General features: G+C 49.9%; 1 protein-coding gene across 1 annotated transcript in view; it reads right to left on the bottom strand.

The window, feature by feature from the left end:
* The window catches only part of LOC135554561 (retinoic acid-induced protein 1), a 293,303-nt gene that overhangs the window by 11,659 nt on the left and 264,144 nt on the right, over window positions 1-17,500 (bottom strand). The window contains 3 exon segments of the mRNA XM_064986929.1: window positions 922-2,744; window positions 2,747-3,154; window positions 3,718-7,837. Of these exon segments, the coding sequence (XP_064843001.1) occupies window positions 922-2,744; window positions 2,747-3,154; window positions 3,718-7,783 (6,297 nt within the window). The 5' untranslated portion in view covers window positions 7,784-7,837.

Here is a 17,500-nt window from a genome sequence, read left to right as displayed (position 1 = left end):
TCCAACATGTCACTGTGTCCAATATGTCACTGTGTCCAATACGTCACTGTGTCCAATACGTCACTGTGTCCAATACGTCACTGTGTCCAATATGTCACTGTGTCCAACATGTCACTGTGTCCAATACGTCACTGTGTCCAATATGTCACTGTGTCCAACATGTCACTGTGTCCAATATGTCACTGTGTCCAACATGCACAGTTCCCTACAAAATAGACTTGAACAAGACAAATGTTTTTCTTATTTGTGATCTTTTTTTATTATTTCATTTCATAGTAATGTAAAAACCCCATTCATTTCTAACTGTGGGAGGTGAGAATTATAGATCACAATCATGTACAGTTTACTGTATGAGAAATACAGCACTTGAAATATTGACTCTCCATTGGTAAGATGCAGTATCAGTATCAACCGGAGGGAGAGTGGTGGAAAGAGAGAGAGAGAGGTGGAAAGAGAGAGAGAGAGAGGTGGAAAGAGAGAGAGAGAGAGAGGTGGAAGAGAGAGAGAGAGAGAGGTGGAAGAGAGAGAGAGAGAGTGGAGAGAGAGAGAGAGAGAGAGAGAGAGAGAGAGAGAGAGAGAGAGAGAGAGGTGGAAAGAGAGAGAGAGAGGTGGAAAGAGAGAGAGAGAGAGGAGAGAGAGAGAGAGAGAGAGAGAGAGGTGGAAAGAGAGAGAGTGGAAAGAGAGAGAGAGAGAGAGAGTTGGAGAGAGAGAGAGAGAGAGAGAGAGAGAGGTGGAAGAGAGAGAGAGAGAGGTGGAAGAGAGAGAGAGAGAGAGAGGTGGAAAGAGAGAGAGAGAGAGAGGTGGAAAGAGAGAGAGAGAGAGAGGTGGAAAGAGAGAGAGAGAGAGAGAGAGGTGGAAAAAGAGAGAGAGAGAGAGAAAGAGAAAGAGAGAAAACAGCATAGAGAAAGAAGAAGGTCTCACCGTTTCTGTGGAGGTGTGAACAGCCTCTTTCAGGCCGTACAGCCTCCCTGCCACCATGATGATCCCATTGGTCCAGATAGCACAGTTCTCATGGGCCCAGTGTTCCTTAGCCTCAGCCTCCCCCTGCAGTCTCTGGAGGAGGCCTCCTCCTCCATTGCCCCCTTCCTGACCACCAGCTGTGGCCTCCGCAGCCCTCCTCTCCCCCTGGAGCTTCTGCATCCTCCTGAACCGATCCCGTAGGGTGGGCCGGTGCGTGCTTCCGCCCTCCGCCGGTGCCCTCTCTGCCCTCCTGGGGCGCCAGTGGTGGGGGTGGGGCTGATGATGGTGACTCCCACCACTACTACTACTGCCCTCCTCTGTGACTGTCTCCATATCCACCTTTTTACTAACTTCCTTTTTGAAGCCGGGGTCTCCTCCGCTTGTTGGGGTGCTGCTGCTTGGTTCCCTGGTGCTACTGTTGGAGCTTATTTTCTCTCGGTTTTCCCTCGGGGTTTCTATATGTCTTGCTGACAGGATTTTGCGGGGGATGCTATCCTCTGGGAAGTAGGGCCCACACAAATCCCCCAGCTCACGGTAATTTGCTGGCTTTCCACACAGGCAACACGTTAGACACCTGTCAATTAACGTTTTGTTAACCAAGGGCCCCTGGAGCATAGCTGAGGAGCTGGGTATCTCCTTGGCAACTGTGACTGGGTTTTTAATTTTGTCCGCGCTCTTTTTCCAGGGCTTCTGAAGCACCATCTTCAGCTCTTCATCGCGCCTGTTGACGATGGTACAGAGAGAGGTGAAGTCTCTGGAGCTGTCCATACGCACATATGGACAGAAGGAGTGTTTGATTCTGCTTTTAGGAGCCTTACTCAGTACCTGTTTGAGAGAGGGCTCTGGCTGCTTTTCCTCTGACACTGCAGGACTTTCCTTTTCCCATTTCTTCTTCTTGAGTCTGGCCTCCCTCCCTGCAGCCTTTACCACCGCTTCAATCACCTCCATGGCGTCTTTGATTCCCTTTTTAGGACCAGGTTTTTTGTGAACCCTCAGAGGTTTGCTGCTCTGCTGTTCACCTGGTGCTCTCCCTCTCTTTTTGGAGGGGGATGAAGAGGGCTTCCTCCCTCGTTTGGAGGGAGGCGGCTGGATCATTTCTGTGGCGATTAGCTGCGGGCTGTCTGTGATCTCACCTGGGCCGGCTGGTAGAGCGGGCGTTGTTGTTACCGCTGTGTCAGTGGGTGTCTCTGTCTGCTGTTCTGCTGTTGTTGTCTCTACCTCCTCGTCAGCCACAGGCCCCTCTGAAGGCTGTTCTCCTTTCCTCTTCCTCCTCCTCTGTTTCAGGTGCATCTCGTGGTTGTTCTTGATGGCCCTCTGCTTGGCCAGCCGCGGCGTGTTGATGATCAGGCTCCCCGTCTCCATGGCGACCACCGTGGCGTCCGTGCTCTCAACCATGGCCCATTTCCTCCTCTTGGTCCTGGTGGGTTTGTTGGCGCCGCTCGCCGCTGCAGCGTCTGGCACCCCTGATGGGAGTGGCTCCGGCTGCACCCCCTCCCCGGTGTTCTGCTGCACCCTTCTCGCCTGTTCTGTGTTCTGGGCCCCTGTGGAGCTCCCCACGTCCCTTGCTAACTCCTCCCGTGACACATCAGGGGCGCTCACCGCCGCCACTGGGGCCTCGCTCTCCTCCGAGACGGGCAGCGACACAGGCTTTGACGTCACTTCATCTACTGTCGCCTCTGTGCTCTCGGGCTGTGGTGTTGGCGGGTGTTTCTTCGAACCGGTGCCCGAGTTTATTTTCTGAACCATGGCCTCGTATTTCAGACCCCTGCCTTTGCGCGGGGGAGGTACTTGGTTTTAGTGGGACACTGAGAAGGGACACTGGGCATTTCACTAACCACATCACTGTCAGTCATCGTGGGAGGAGGGTTATCTTTGGTCAGCAGAGTGATCAGAGAGGCCTTGATGTGTCTTCCTCTCTTTAGCCTTCTCTTGGGCCCTCGGACACCCATCTCCTTGGGTTTGACTAATGGAGGCTGCTTGGCCTGGTCAGAATGGGGAGTTTCAGGCTGGGGCTGTTGTGGTTTTGGTTTTGGTTTTGGACCTCGCTTTTTCTTCACCGGAGGCTCTAGAGGCAGAGGACTGGGTTTTCTTTTGAGTGGAGGTACAGGTGCAGTTTCAAGAGGTACAGCTACAGTCGGTTCTTTAGGTTTCTCAGGTGGAGCAACAGGTATACTAATGTTTGTTACACTGGTATCTGTTACACTGTTGTCTTTTATGCTGGTGTCTGTTACGCTGGTGTCTGTTACACTGGTGTCTGTTACACTGGGTCTGTTACACTGGTGTCCGTTACACTGGTGTCCGTTACACTGCTGTCTGTTACACTGACGTCTGTTGCAATGGTGTCTGTTACACTGGTGTCTGTTACATTGGGGTCTGATACACAAGTGTCTGTTACTCTGCTGTCTGTTACACTGACGTCTGTTGCAATGGTGTCGGTTTCACTGGTGTCTGTTACACTGGTGTCTGGTTTACTGGTGTCTGTTACACTGGTGTCTGGTTTACTGGTGTCTGTTATACTGGTGTCTGGTTTACTGGTGTTGGTTTTACTGGGGTCTGTTACTCTGGTGTCTGTTACACTGGTGTCTTTTACACTTGTGTCTGTTACACTGGTGTCTGGTTTACTGGAGTCTCTTACACTGGTGTCTGTTACACTGGTGTCTGTTACACTGGTGTCTGGTTTACTGGAGTCTGTTACACTGGTGTCTGTTACACTGGTGTCTGTTACACTGGTGTCTGGTTTACTGGAGTCTGTTACACTGGTGTCTGTTATACTGGTGTCTGTCTGGTTAGGAAAGACAGGGATGGCTGGCTCTATGCTCATACGTCCCTCGTTTTGTAACACTGCATTAGGCTTTGTTATACCTGTCAGGGTTTGAGTCAGGATTCCCTCAGATTGGACCTTCTCTTTTTCCTTTGGAAGCTTATCCTGGGGGGGCTTTCTGGATCTCAGGACCATGTTCTTTCCGTCCTTGCCTGGAGCTTTCACTTCCTGTTTCCCATCACCTTGCTGACTGTTGATAATCAAGCTCTTCTGGCCTCTTCCTGGACCCCCTGTTATGGGTTGAATGGGACCTTCCTGTTCTGCCAACTTCGACTTAGATCCCGTACCCCTGGGACGACCACGGGGTGCTCCTTCAGTTGGTTTTGGACCAGGTTTTGGTCCTGGTTTTGGACCCGGTTTAGGCCCTGGTTTTAGAACTGTTTTTGGGCCTGGTTTAGGCCCCAGTTTTAAACCTGGTTTTGGGCTGGGCTTCGAATCGGGTTTCAAACCTGGTTTTGGTCCTGGTTTTAGACTTGGCTTTGAACCTGGTTTTGGCCCTGGTTTTAGTCCTGGTTTAGGCCCTGGTTTTAACCCTGACTTCGGGCCTGGTTTTGGGCCTGGTTTCGAACCTGGTTTCCGCCCTGGTTTCCGTCTTTCAGGGGGCTGGGGATCCTTAGGAGGAGTGTCCTGCGCGTTGAATGAGCGAGTGCACATTCTGGAGCGGGAGCCCTCAACAAGCAGTTTGGGTGTCTCGCTCGTTGTGATTATGTCCTGGTGAGCGGCCATGTCTAGCTGATCGGAGAACAGAGCACTCTTGCTGGAGGGCATGCAGGGTTTCTGCAGTGGCGAGGGGGCACTCTCCCCCTCTCTCTCCACACTCAGCTGTCTCCTGAATTCCACACCTGAGTGCATCAGTCTCCTCCTGCCTCGGCCGTGCTTCCGGCCGAAAGCCTGCGGGTGTGCAGATGGGGCCACGGGTTCTGGCTTGGCTGAGGGGGTCACAGCGCTTGGGCAGCTGATGCCCGGCTCCATGTCCTCATCACCTTTCTTTGGCGAGGGTGGGGTGTTGGCCCAGGAGGGCGCTGAGTGCAGTATGGACTTCCCCGGCAGCTGAGGGGAGTCAGGCTCCAACACGTTGGAATCGCTGTGATCAATATGGTCCCTGGTGTGAGACGGAGCTGGAGGTGTTGCTATCTCGCTGAGAGCTGAGAAAACCATCATGGCTGAGTGAGACTGGGGTGGAGTGTCACAAATGGCTGACCCACTTTCTGGGGATTCTGCTGCTGCTGCTGTTGCATCTGGTTGTGCTGCTTGGCTTTCTGTCTCTGCCGACTCTGTGTTACTGTAAGGCTGAGGCTCAGCCAGGCTCTGGCCTTCTGTTCTGCTGCACAGTTCTCTAGAAGGCTTCTCCTTCTCTTCTCCTGTGGGCTCGTTGAGGTACTTCTCAGTTGATGGCAGGCTCTCACTCTCTTCTCCCTCTCTCTCCTCAGCAGACAGAGGAGAAGATATGGAGTTCTGCTTTCTCTCCTCCTCCCCCTCCTCATCCTCCTCCTCTTCTTCTCTGCCCTCTCTCTTCTCTGAGGCGGAGAGCCTCTGGTCCAAAACCTCGCCCCGTGGGGTAGGGGATGTGTTCTCCGAGCTGTCTTCCTTCTCTGTTAAATATTGATCTTGGTCAAGGTCACCCCTGGAAATATAGGGGGATGTCTTCACTGAGCTCTCAGAGTCAGTGGGAGATTCGGATTTGAAGGCCTCCGATTTCATCTCCTGGCCCAGGTCTCCCTTGTGGCTGGAGTCTGAGAGGCTTGGGGACTTATCTGCCGAGTCCCCTTTGCCTCGGTCATATTTGTTTTGTATCTTGTGGTACATGTTCTCGTTGTAGCAGTAGCTCTTTCCCTCGGTCACTGCTTTGTTGATCTTGCTATACAGCGCTGGGCCTTTCTCGTCCTCTGGCCATTTCTCCCGCTTCTCAGAGGTATCTGTGACATTATCGCTGCCTCTGCGGTCACTCTCGCTGTCGGAGGTCTTTTTCACGCCATCATCCTCATAGTCTGCTATTTTCTCTGTCCAGGCCAACTCCTCAAAGTTTTCCTTCAGTGGCAAGCCAAGACGTTGGATGTCTGGAGGGGACTGGCTCTCCTGCTTCATGGGGCTGGGAATCGTCACACTCACAGGGGACCTCTCATCCCCCAAGCTCTTCATGGGGGTTTGTCGGGGTTCGTGTCCCCCCTGTGACCTGGGGTCAGGGGTCATGTTGTCCCTGGAAGCCACGCTCTGCAGGCCGGACACAGAGTCACCAGACCGGGTGGACATGTCATCCGGAGAGGTCATGGAGCAGGATGAGGCCGTGTCCAGGCCCAAGTGTGTGTTGTTGGGGGCCTGAGCTGGGCTCCTACCCTGGCCGCAGTAGTAGTACCCCCTCTCCAGCTGCTCGTCAGAACTACTGGAGTACCCCCCCTCCTGCATCTCCATGGGGACGAGCTGGTGCTGGTTGATGCTGTAGGGGTCCTGCATGGGAGCCCCACCGTGCTGACCCTCGGGGCCTCCTGGCACTCCTTTATAAACCTCTTCCTTCTTGGAGGAGCTGCCTCCACTGCTCCCAATGCTGCTGCGCTTGGCCCCCTTCTTGTTGGCGACCATGGCCTCGGAGAGCAGCAGCTGCTGCACATTGTTGGAGATGTTCTCCACCTGAGAGGTGAGGGCATTCAGGCTCCACAGGCTGGGGTTGGCAAGCAGCTTCTCAGAGAAGCGCTCCTTCATGGAAACCCCCTGTGTGTAGCTGTGCTGCGGGGTTGGGTGGGCCACGTTGGGGGACGAGGACGGGTGGGAGCGCGGCGGCATCAGCAAGCCCTGGTCCTGCAGACCCGCTGAGGAAGAGGAGGACGAAGAAGCCGCCCCTGGGGTCATTGGTGGCTGGCTGTACTGGAAGCTCTCTGGATTGGTCATCAAAGGGGAAGGGGTGGAGCTGTAGGAGGGCGAGCGGCCTACAGAGCGTGCAGGGGAGTGGCTGGAGGCGGGACTACATGTCTGGTAGTACTGCTCAGGGGATCTGACGGACAGCTCGGACAGACAGTAGTTCTGCTGGGGCTGGCTGAAGTGTTGGTATTTGGGGTGGGTCTCCTGGGGAGTGGGAATGCCTTGTAGTGGGGGCTGGGGCTCGTAGCCACCCCTGGAGGGAGCCTGTTGGTAGCTGTAACTGTTCTGGGGTGGCGGGCGGTATCCCCCCTGCTTCAGACCACTGTGGCTGCCCATCTGCCTAGTGTACTGGGAGCTGGGCGGCATACTATATCCCTTGTAACAGTGGGGCATTGGGCTGCACTTCTCCATGTAGGAGGAGGAGGATGGCGAGGGGGACGGGGGATGTTGGGGGTAGTGGAGGTGGCTCTGGGGGTACATCAACGGGGACTGGCCTGGGTTTGCGGGATGGGGCTGGTGGTGTGGGCTGGTGTAGACCGGAGCAGAGGCTTGGTGGGGCTGGTGACACTGGCTCTGGGAGTGAGCCAGCATGTTCTGGTCCAGATACTGGGAAGACCCAGGGGGACCTGGCTCCATCCTGCCTACCATCTCCTGCTCGTACTGAGCTAGCTGAGCTGGGTCGTCCCACTTAGACTGCTGGAGGTGGCCCTCACTCATATACTGGGCCGGGTATCCCCCCGGGCCCATGTGATTGCTGTAGCCGCCCGCCTGCATATGCTGGGGAGTGGGAGGAGGTCCTTGGCTCCCCCCACTGTAAGCCTTCTTATCATGAGGCGTGGAACCTCCTCCACCACCCACACCACCACTCACACCGCCTCCATTACCCTGGGGGTATCCAGGGTATGCCTGCTGGCTGTAACAGTCCTTAGGTCCAGGTATGGGTCCACTTCCTGGTCCAGGTCCGGCCCCTGGTCCCGCTGGGGGCATCCCTGTAGCGGTGGCCAGCGCGTGCGCCTCGTAGACCTGCCTGGTCTGTCCGTGGTGGGGGTGTTGTCGGTAGCTCTCCAGGCGTGATAATTCATGGTGCTCCTGCTGGTAGCAGGGCTGGTTGCCATGGAAACCGCTCCTCTCTCTGCTGAACGACTGCATGGCTCCAGCTATAGGAGGGGCGGGGGGAGGGAGGGGGTCGGGGGTGGGGGTGTTCTGAGAGAGAGAGAGAGAGAGAGAGAGAGAGAGAGAGATTGGAGAAGGAGTGGAGAGGGAGATGGGGAAAGAGGGGGAGGGATAGAAAAACAGAAGAGAGAAGGAGGGGGTGTTAGTATCACAGAGCCAGGACATTACATCTCTACCTTCACGTCTCTAACCCCAACATCCTTTATCTCACCAGGAAAGATCAGAGACACAACAAAGTCTTGCCTTTCTGAGATCAATTGACTTAATATCATGTTCAAATAAAAGAAATGCTCGATTTGAATTCACAAGTAATGTTACTGTACACACCTGTACACAGCTGCACTGGAAATACATTCAAATGATTCATTTTCCCTTGACAGATTCTAAGCAACGGACATATCTTCTGGGCAAGATAAGATGGAGGCTGGACTCTGGTCAGGGAACAGTGAACAAGCTAGAATACAGCGGCCATTTCAACCATCTCAAGATGGAGGGAGCTAGCCCGTTGTTGGCGGAGCTAGCCCGTTGTTGGCGGAGCTGGGATTGTCAGGTCATGCAGGAGGCAGTGTGAGTCAGTCATGTCTGTTAATGTGAGCTGCTGTCCAAACCAAGCCCGCCGCGCAAGGACACGACCTCTGGAGGGGAAACCAGAATAGACGGGGCACAAGAAAACACATAACCAGATAATTTGTGTGATGAATAGGTGAGGTGTTAAGAGATAACGGTCGATTGAGATGTTCTGTGACCGAATCCCGTCAATGTCATTCTGCATGAAAAATCTAATGGGAATTTTCACTGTGTTTTTGTGAGGCTATTGTTACTCAATATTTACTTGTAATATGCAAGCACATGTTACAGTATCACATCACAGCCATTAGCCCTCTCTCTCTCTCTCTCTCTCTCTCTCTCTCTCTCTCTCTCTCTCTCTCTCTCTCTCTCTCTCTCTCTCTCTCTCTCTCTCTCTCTCTCTCTCTCTCTCTCTCTCTCTCTCTCTCTCTCTCGCTCACTCTCTCTCTCCCCCCCTCTCTCTCTCGCTCTCTCTCTCGCTCTCTCTCTCCCCCTCTCTCTCTCTCTCCCCTCTCTCTCTCTCTCTCTCTCTCTCTCTCTCTCTCTCTCTCTCTCTCCTCTCTCTCCTCTCTCTCTCTCTCTCTCTCTCTCTCTCTCTCTCTCTCTCTCACTCTCTCTCTTTCTCTCAATTAAATTCAAAGGGGCTTTACTGGCATGGAAACATGTTTACATTGCCAAAGCAAGTGAAATAAACAATAAACAAAAGTGAGAAAACACAGAACAACATCCACAAAAAACAATTTGAATTTAATAGTAAATATTGCGCTTGAAAAAAAAAGATAAAGACGTTTCAAGTGTTATATTGTCAGTTATGTTCAGTGTTTTAGCAATGTGCAAATAGTTGTAGAACAAATAGTAGGGGCAGATAAATAATAAATTGTTTGTGCTCCACTGGTTGTCCTTTTCTCGTGGCAACGGGCCACACATCATGTTGCTGTGATGCCACACTGCGGTATTTCACCTTACCGATGTGGGAGTTCGTCAATGTTTGATTTGTTTATCAAATTATTTGTGGGACTGTGGGAAATATGTGTCTCTAATAAGATCATACATTTGGCAGGAGGTTAGGAAGTGCAGCTCAGTTACCACCTAATGTTGTGGGCAGTTGGCACATAGCTTGTCTCACTCTCTCTCAAAGGAATGGGACATACGACATGAACAGACAACACAGGAGCAGCATACAACGCTCTTCCATTGCAGTAGCACATTTCTAGCAGCTCAACCTCGTCCTCATCCTCTCCTCTCTGTCCCTCCTCTTCTCCAAGCTTCTCTAAGGGGAGGTGTGTGTGTTCCACACAGAGGAGGGAGGGGGGTGAGGAGGGGGATGGAGCGCTATAAAGGGAACAGAGTCACCTGGAGACAGTGCAGTGTGTCGGGCTGTTCCAGCTCTGCACCTTGTGCTCAGCCTCCCGCCCCAGGGACAGTGGCGTGTCCCACCAGACAGACAACAGTATTATTCATCTCTGCACCGCAACTGTCTGTGTAGTGTGTGTGTGTGTGTGTTTGTGTGAATGTTCATCCATGTGTGTGCGTGTGTGCGTGTGTGTTTGTGTGAACGTTCATCCATGTGTGTGTGTTTGTGAATGTGTGTGTGTGCAGCACTGAGCTCATCAAACGGAGTCACAAACAGTTTCCTGGGAGACTACCCTCACGGTCTCCCCAATCCCCTATAACTAGCTGTGTGTGTGAGGACAAGGAGGTCTACTCAGGCGCTCACAATTTAGTGGTGTAAGATCTGTCACTGTAGCACAATGTAACACAATGACACACAGAAAGCTTCCTTTGTGTATGTTTTGAAGCTGCTTTTGGATAATAGCGTTGTCAGTCTCCAGCACCACAGACTAGACCGTGGTAATAATTGGCCTGATCGCGTAGCAGCTAGGCGCTATACTATTGATGATGGTTTTGGTGTTCAATTCACCCCCCATCTGTCTCTGGTTCACTGTTTTCTGTCTCTATCTTTTGCTCTCTTTCTCCTCCCTCTCTCTCTCTCTCTTTCTCTCTCTCGCTCTCTCTTTACTTCTCTTGTTCCGAATCCTTAAATTCAAAACACTCGCTCTGCAGGAACATAATTCGACATATAAAGCCATGCTCTCTCTGGCAACACACATGGTTAGTACAGGCAGCAGGGGAGGATATGCAAAGCTGCTGAAAGCCTCAGTGTCTGGTGTCATTGGTTACGCTCAGGATCTGTAACAGGAAGATGCTACAGCAGAGCAGCAGGAGACGGCTGCCTCTTCTCTTCCTCTGTCTGTCTGTCTGTCTGTCTGTCTGTCTGTCTGTCTGTCTGTCTGTCTGTCTGTCAGTCAGTCAGTCAGTCTCTCTCTCGGTCTCTCTGTCTCTCTCTTGCTCCCTGTCTCCCTGTCTCCCTCCCTCCCTCCCTCTGTCTGTCTGTCTGTCCTCCCTCCCTCCCTCCCTCCCTCCCTCCCTCCCTCCCTCCCTCCCTCCCCCTCCCTCCCCTCCCTCCCTCCCCCTCCCTCCCTCCCTCCCCCTCCCTCCCTCCCTCCCTCTCAGTCTCTCAGTCTCTCAGTCTCTCAGTCTCTCGGTCTCTCTGTCTCTCTCTCTGTCTCTCTCTCTAGCTCGCTCTCCCTGTCTGTCTCCCTGTCTCCCTGTCTCCCTGTCTCCCTGTCTCCCTGTCTGTCTGTCTGTCTGTCTGTCTGTCTGTCTGTCTGTCTGTCTGTCTGTCTGTCTGTCTCCCTGTCTGTCTGTCTGTCTGTCTGTTTGTCTGTTTGTCTGTCTGTCTGCCTGTCTGCCTGTCTGCCTGCCTGCCTGTCTGTCTCAACTAAATTTTTCAATTTTAATTGAAGGACTTTATTGGCATGGGAAACATATGTTAAAATTGCCAAAGCAAGTGAAGTAGAAAATAAACAAAAGTGAAATAAACAACAAAAATTAACAGTAAACATTACACTCACAAACATTCCAGAAGAATGTCAAATGTCATATTATGGCTACATAGACTACATACAGTGTTCTAACAATGTGCAAATAGTTAAAGTACAAAAGGGAAAATAAATAAACATAAATATGCGTTGTATTTACAATGGTGTTTGTTCTTCGCTGGTTACCCTTTTCTTGTGGCAAAAGGTCACAAGTCTTGCTGCTGTGATGGCACTCCGTGGTATTTCAACCAATAGATACAGTGGGGCAAAAAAGTATTTAGTCAGCCACCAATTGTGCAAGTTTTCCTACTTAAAAAGATGAGAGAGGACTGTAATTTTCATCATAGGTACACTTCAACTATGACAGACAAAATGAGCAAAAAATGTTTTGATTAATTTATTTGCAAATTATGGTGGAAAATAAGTATTTGGTCAATAACAAAAGTTTATCTCAATACTTTGTTATATACCCTTTGTTGGCAATGACAGAGGTCAAACGTTTTCTGTAAGTCTTCACAAGTTTTTCACACACTGTTTTGATCCATTCCTCCATGCAGATCTCCTCTAGAGCAGTGATGTTTTGGGACTGTTGCTGGACAACACGGACTTTCAACCCCCTCCAAAGATTTTCTATGGGGTTGAGATTTGGAGACTGGCTAGGCCACTCCAGGACCTTGAAATGCTTCTTACGAAGCCACTCCCTCGTTGCCCGGGCGGTATGTTTGGGATCATTGTCATGCTGAAAGACCCAGCCACGTTTCATCTTCAATGTCACTCAAAATCTCACGATACATGGCCACATTCATTCTTTCCTTTACACAGATCAGTTGGCCTGGTCCCTTTGCAGAAAAACAGCCCCAAAGCATGATGTTTCCACCCCCATGCTTCATAGTAGGTTTGGTGTTCTTTGGATGCAAATCAGCATTCTTTGTCCTCCAAACACGACGAGTTGAGTTTTTACTAAAAAGTTATATTTTGGTTTCATCTGACCATATGACATTCTCCCAATCTTCTTCTGGATCATCCAAATGCTCTCTAGCAAACTTCAGACGGGCCTGGACATGTACTGGCTTAAGCAGGGGGACACGTCTGGCACTGCAGGATTTGAGTCCCTGGCGGCGTAGTGTGTTACTGATGGTAGGCTTTGTTACTTTGGTCCCAGCTCTCTGCAGGTCATTCACTAGGTCCCCCCGTGTGGTTCTGGGATTTTTGCTCACCGTTCTTGTGATCATTTTGACCCCACGGGGTGAGATCTTGCGTGGAGCCCCAGATCGAGGGAGATTATCAGTGGTCTTGTATGTCTTCCATTTCCTAATAATTGCTCCCACAGTTGATTTTTTCAAACCAAGCTGCTTACCTTTTGCAGATTCAGTCTTCCCAGCCCGGTGCAGGTCTACAATGTTGTTTCTGGTGTCCTTTGACAGCTCTTTGGTCTTTGCCATAGTGGAGTTTGCAGTGTAACTGTTTGAGGTTGTGGACAGGTGTCTTTTATGCTGATAACAAGTTCAAACAGGTGACATTAATACAAGTAGGAGGACAGAGGAGCCTCTTAAAGAAGAAGTTACAGGTCTGAGAGAGCCAGAAATCTTGCTTGTTTGTAGGTGACCAAATATATATTTTCCACCATAATTTGCAAGTAAATTCATTAAAAATCCTACAATGTGATTTTCTGGATTTTTTTTCTCATTTTGTCTGTCATAGTTGAAGTTGAAATTACAGGCCTCTCTCATATTTTTAAGTGGGAGAACTTGCACAATTGGTGGCTGACAAAATACATTTTTGCCCCACTGTATGGGAGTTTATCAAAATTGGGATTGTTTTCTAATTATTTGTGGATCTGTGTAATCTGAGAGAAATATGTGTCTCTAATATGGTCACATTATTGGCAGGAGGTTAGGAAGTACAGCTCAGTTTCCACCTCATTTTGTGGGCAGTGTGGACATAGCCTGTCTTCTCTTGAGAGCCAGAACTACCTTTGGAGGCCTTTCTCAATAGCAAGGCTATGCTCACTGAATTTATACATAGTAAAAGCTTTCCTTAAGTTTGGGTCAGTCACAGTTGTCAGGTATTCTGCCACTGTGTACTCTCAGGGCCAAAAAGCATTATAGTTTGCTCAGTTTTTTAGTTAATAAGGATCCGCCCCTTTAAAAAAAATGTTAGCCTAAAATGACATACCCAAATTTAACTGCCTGGAGCTCAGGCCCTGATGCAAGGATATGCATATTCTCGGTACCATTTGAAAGGAAACACTTTGAAGTTGGTTGAAATGTGAAAGGAATGTAGGATAATATAACACAATAGATCTGGTAAAAGATAATAGAAAGGAAAAAACAACTGTTCTTTTGTATTTTTTTTGTACCATCATCTTTGAAATTTAAGAGAAAGGCCATAATGTATTATTCCAGCCCAGATGCAATTTAGATTTTGGCCACTAGATTGCAGCAGTCTATGTGCAAATTTTTAGACTGATCCAATGAACCATTGCATTTTGAGTCAAGACTGCCCAATTGTGCCTAATTTGTTTATTAATAACTTTTCATGTTCAAAATTGTGCACTCTCCTCAAATAATAGCATGGTATTCTTTCACTGTAATAGCTACTGTAAATTGGACAGTGCATTTAAGCTTTCTGCCCATATAAGATGTGACTATGTCCTGAGAAATGTTCTTGTTACTTACAACCTCATTCTATTTGCATTAGCCTATGTTTGCTCAACCGATCCCGACACCGATTCCGCAGAAGTTCATTCTTTCCAACGTGTCAAGTAATTATATGTTTGTTTTCTCGTGATTTGTTTGGGACTAATATGTTGCTGTCCTGGGGCTCTGTGGGATCTTTTTGTGTTTGTGAACAGAGCCCCCAGGACCAGCTTGCTTAAGGGACTCTTCTCCAGGTTCGTCTCTCTGTAGGGAATGGCTTTGTTATGGAAGGTTTGGGAATCACTTCCTTTTAGGTGGTTGTAGAATTTAACGTCTCTTTTCTGGATTTTGATAATTAACGGGTATCGGCCTAATTCTGTACGTCTGTATACAGACAGACAGACAGACAGTCAGTCAGTCAGTCCGTCACTCAGTCACTCACTCACTCACTCACTCACTCACTCGCTCACTCACTCACTCACTCACTCGCTCACTCACGTTATCTTTACTGAGGGACTCTCTTTTTCTTTCTCTCTCTCTCATTCTCTCTCTCTCTTTCTTTCTCTCTCTCTTTATCTCTCCCTCAGCTCTTGGCCTGTCCCTGGGCCGTGACTAGAGAGGAGAATGAGGATGGTGGAGGATGAGAAGGAGGGGGAGGAGAGTGGGTGGAGAGGCTAGAGGAGGAGAGGAGACTTGGGTCTGGAAAGGAAATGATTAGTCTAGTGTAGAGGAGAAGGATGAGGGAGGAGAGGATGATGGAGGAGAGGATGAGGGATTAGAGGATGAAAGAGGTGAGGAGAATGAAGCTGGCGAGGAGGACAGGCTTGGGGAAAGTAGGAGTGGAGAATCAGCTTCAGGGGAGGAGAGGAGGAGGAGGAGAGGAAGGGAGGAGAGGAGAGGAGGAGAGGGAGAGGAGGAGGAGGAGGAAGAGGAGGAAGAGAGGAGGGGAGGAGAGGAGGAGGAGAGGAGGAGAGGAAAGGGAAGAGGATGAGGAGGAGAGGAAGAGAGGAGGAGGAGAGGAGGAGAGGAAAGGGAGAAGAGGAGGAGGAGGATGAGAAGGAAAGGAAGAGAGGAGGAGAGGGGGGAGGCTATAAATGAAAGGAGGACACTAAGTATGGGGGTAGGAGATGAGAGGAAGATGCTTGTACTGGAGGGAGGAAAGGAGACTGATGAGAGGAAGATGTTTGTTCTGGAGGGAGGAAAGGAGTCTGATGAGAGGAAGATGCTTGTATTGGAGGAGGAAAGGAGTCTGATGAGAGGAAGATGCTTGTATTGGAGGAGGAAAGGAGACTGATGAGAGGAAGATGTTTGTTCTGGAGGGAGGATAGGAGACTGATGAGAGGAAGATGTTTGTATTGGAGGGAGGATAGGAGACTGATGAGAGGAAGATGTTTGTTCTGGAGGGAGGATAGGAGACTGATGAGAGGAAGATGTTTGTATTGGAGGGAGGATAGGAGACTGATGAGAGGAAGATGTTTGTTCTGGAGGGAGGATAGGAGACTGATGAGAGGAAGATGTTTGTTCTGGAGGGAGGAAAGGAGTCTGATGAGAGGAAGATGCTTGTATTGGAGGGAGGAAAGGAGACTGATGAGAGGAAGATGTTTGTTCTGGAGGGAGGAAAGGAGACTGATGAGAGGAAGATGTTTGTACTGGAGGGAGGAAAGGAGACTGATGAGAGGAAGATGCTTGTATTGGAGGAGGAAAGGAGACTGATGAGAGGAAGATGCTTGTACTGGAGGGAGGAAAGGAGACTGATGAGAGGAAGATGTTTGTTCTGGAGGGAGGAAAGGAGACTGATGAGAGGAAGATGCTTGTATTGGAGGGAGGAAAGGAGACTGATGAGAGGAAGATGTTTGTACTGGAGGGAGGAAAGGAGACTGATGAGAGGGGATGAGTGTGGACTTGGAGAAGAGGATGAGGAGTAGAGGGAGGAGTAGGTGATTTACGTGCGGGGGCACAAGAGCTCCTGGGAAATATGAGGCACACTCACCTCCTTTTCACAAGCCACACAGGGTACACGACTCTTGCGTCTCAAATGGCACCCTATACACTACATAGTGCACTACTTTTGACCAGAGCACTATGGGGCCACTGTATAGGGAATAGGGTGGCATTTGAGATGCAGACAAGGCTACGATGCACCCACTGTCAATAATTAGCAAACTGGCCTAGCAGACCAACCATCCAGACAGACAGGCATGTGTCACCGTAACACAGTGATTCATCACAGAGGTCCAGCCCACTTTAACTGTCCCATCAAGACAGTCCAGCTAGGTAGGCCAATAACTGCTTTTATGGTTCTTATATAATATATTTGCTGGCTCAGTAAATGAAGAGAGAGAGAGGGGGGAAGAGGAGGACAGAAGAAAGATGGAGAAAGGGGGGTTGAGGAGGAGAGAAGAAAGGTGGAGAGAGGAGGAAAGAGAAGGTGTGTCTGTGTACCTACAGTAGGCATGCCCCGTGCCGTTGATATTCCAAAGCGCATTGAATGTCACGTGTCTCTCTCTTCTCTCTCTCTATTCTCACTCTCTCTCTCTTCTCTGTCTCACTCCTCTCTCACTCTCTCTCTCTCTCCTCTGTCTCTCTCTTCTCTCACTCTCTCGCTCTGTCATTCTCTCTTCTCTCTCTCACTCTCTCTCTCTGTCTCTTTCTTCTCTCACTCTCACTGTCTCTCACTCTCGCTCTCTGCCTCCCTCTTCTCTCACTCTCTCTCTCCCTGTCTCTCTTCTCTCAGTCTCTGTCTCTCTTATCTCACTCTCTCTGTCTCTCTCACTCTTGCTCTGTCTCTCTCTTCTCTCTCTCTCTCTGTCTCCCTCTTCTCTCTCTCTCTCTCTCTCTCTCTGTCTTTCTCTCTCTCTTCTCTCACTCTCTCTCTGTCTCTATTCTCTCCCTCACTCTCTCTCTGTCTCTCTCTCTCACACACGCTCTCTTCTCTCACTCTCTCCTCTCACTCTCACTGTCTCTTTCTTCTCTCTCTCACTCTCTCCTCACACTCTCTCTCTCTCTGTCTCTCTCTCATCTCACTTTCTCTGTCTTTCTCCTCTCACTCTCTCAATTAAATTAAATTAAATTAAACTAAATTCAATGATGTAACAATGTACATATTGCCAAAGCTTATTTTGGATATTTACAATATAAAAATAAAAATGAGAATCAAAATTGTCAACGGGACAACAGTAACAACAATAACCAAGTGTCAAAATAACCATACCATCTCTCTCTCTCCCCCTCTCCCCCTCTCCCCCTCTCTCTCTCTCCCCCTCTCTGTCTCTGTGTCTCTCTGTCTCTCTCTGTCTCTCTCTGTCTCTGTCTCTCTCTCTCTCTCTCTCTCTCTCTCTCTCTCTCTCTCTCCATCTCTCTAACACGCTCTCCTCTCCCAGCTCCCTTCATCTCTTTATAGATCTCTCTCTCTCTCCCCCTCTCTCTCTCTCTCTCTCTCTCTCTCTCTCCGTCTCTCTCCGTCTCTCTCTGTCTCTCTCTCTCTCCCCCTCTCTGTCTCTGTCTCTCTCTGTCTATGTCTCTCTCTCTCTCTCTCTCTCTCTCTCTCTCTCTCTCTCTCTAACATGCTCTCCTCTCCCAGCTCCCTTAATCTCTTTATAGATCTC

Source organism: Oncorhynchus masou, chromosome 14 (genome assembly GCF_036934945.1).
Source record: "Oncorhynchus masou masou isolate Uvic2021 chromosome 14, UVic_Omas_1.1, whole genome shotgun sequence".
Lineage (NCBI taxonomy): Eukaryota > Metazoa > Chordata > Actinopteri > Salmoniformes > Salmonidae > Oncorhynchus > Oncorhynchus masou.
This window is presented reverse-complemented; position numbering and strand designations above follow the sequence as displayed.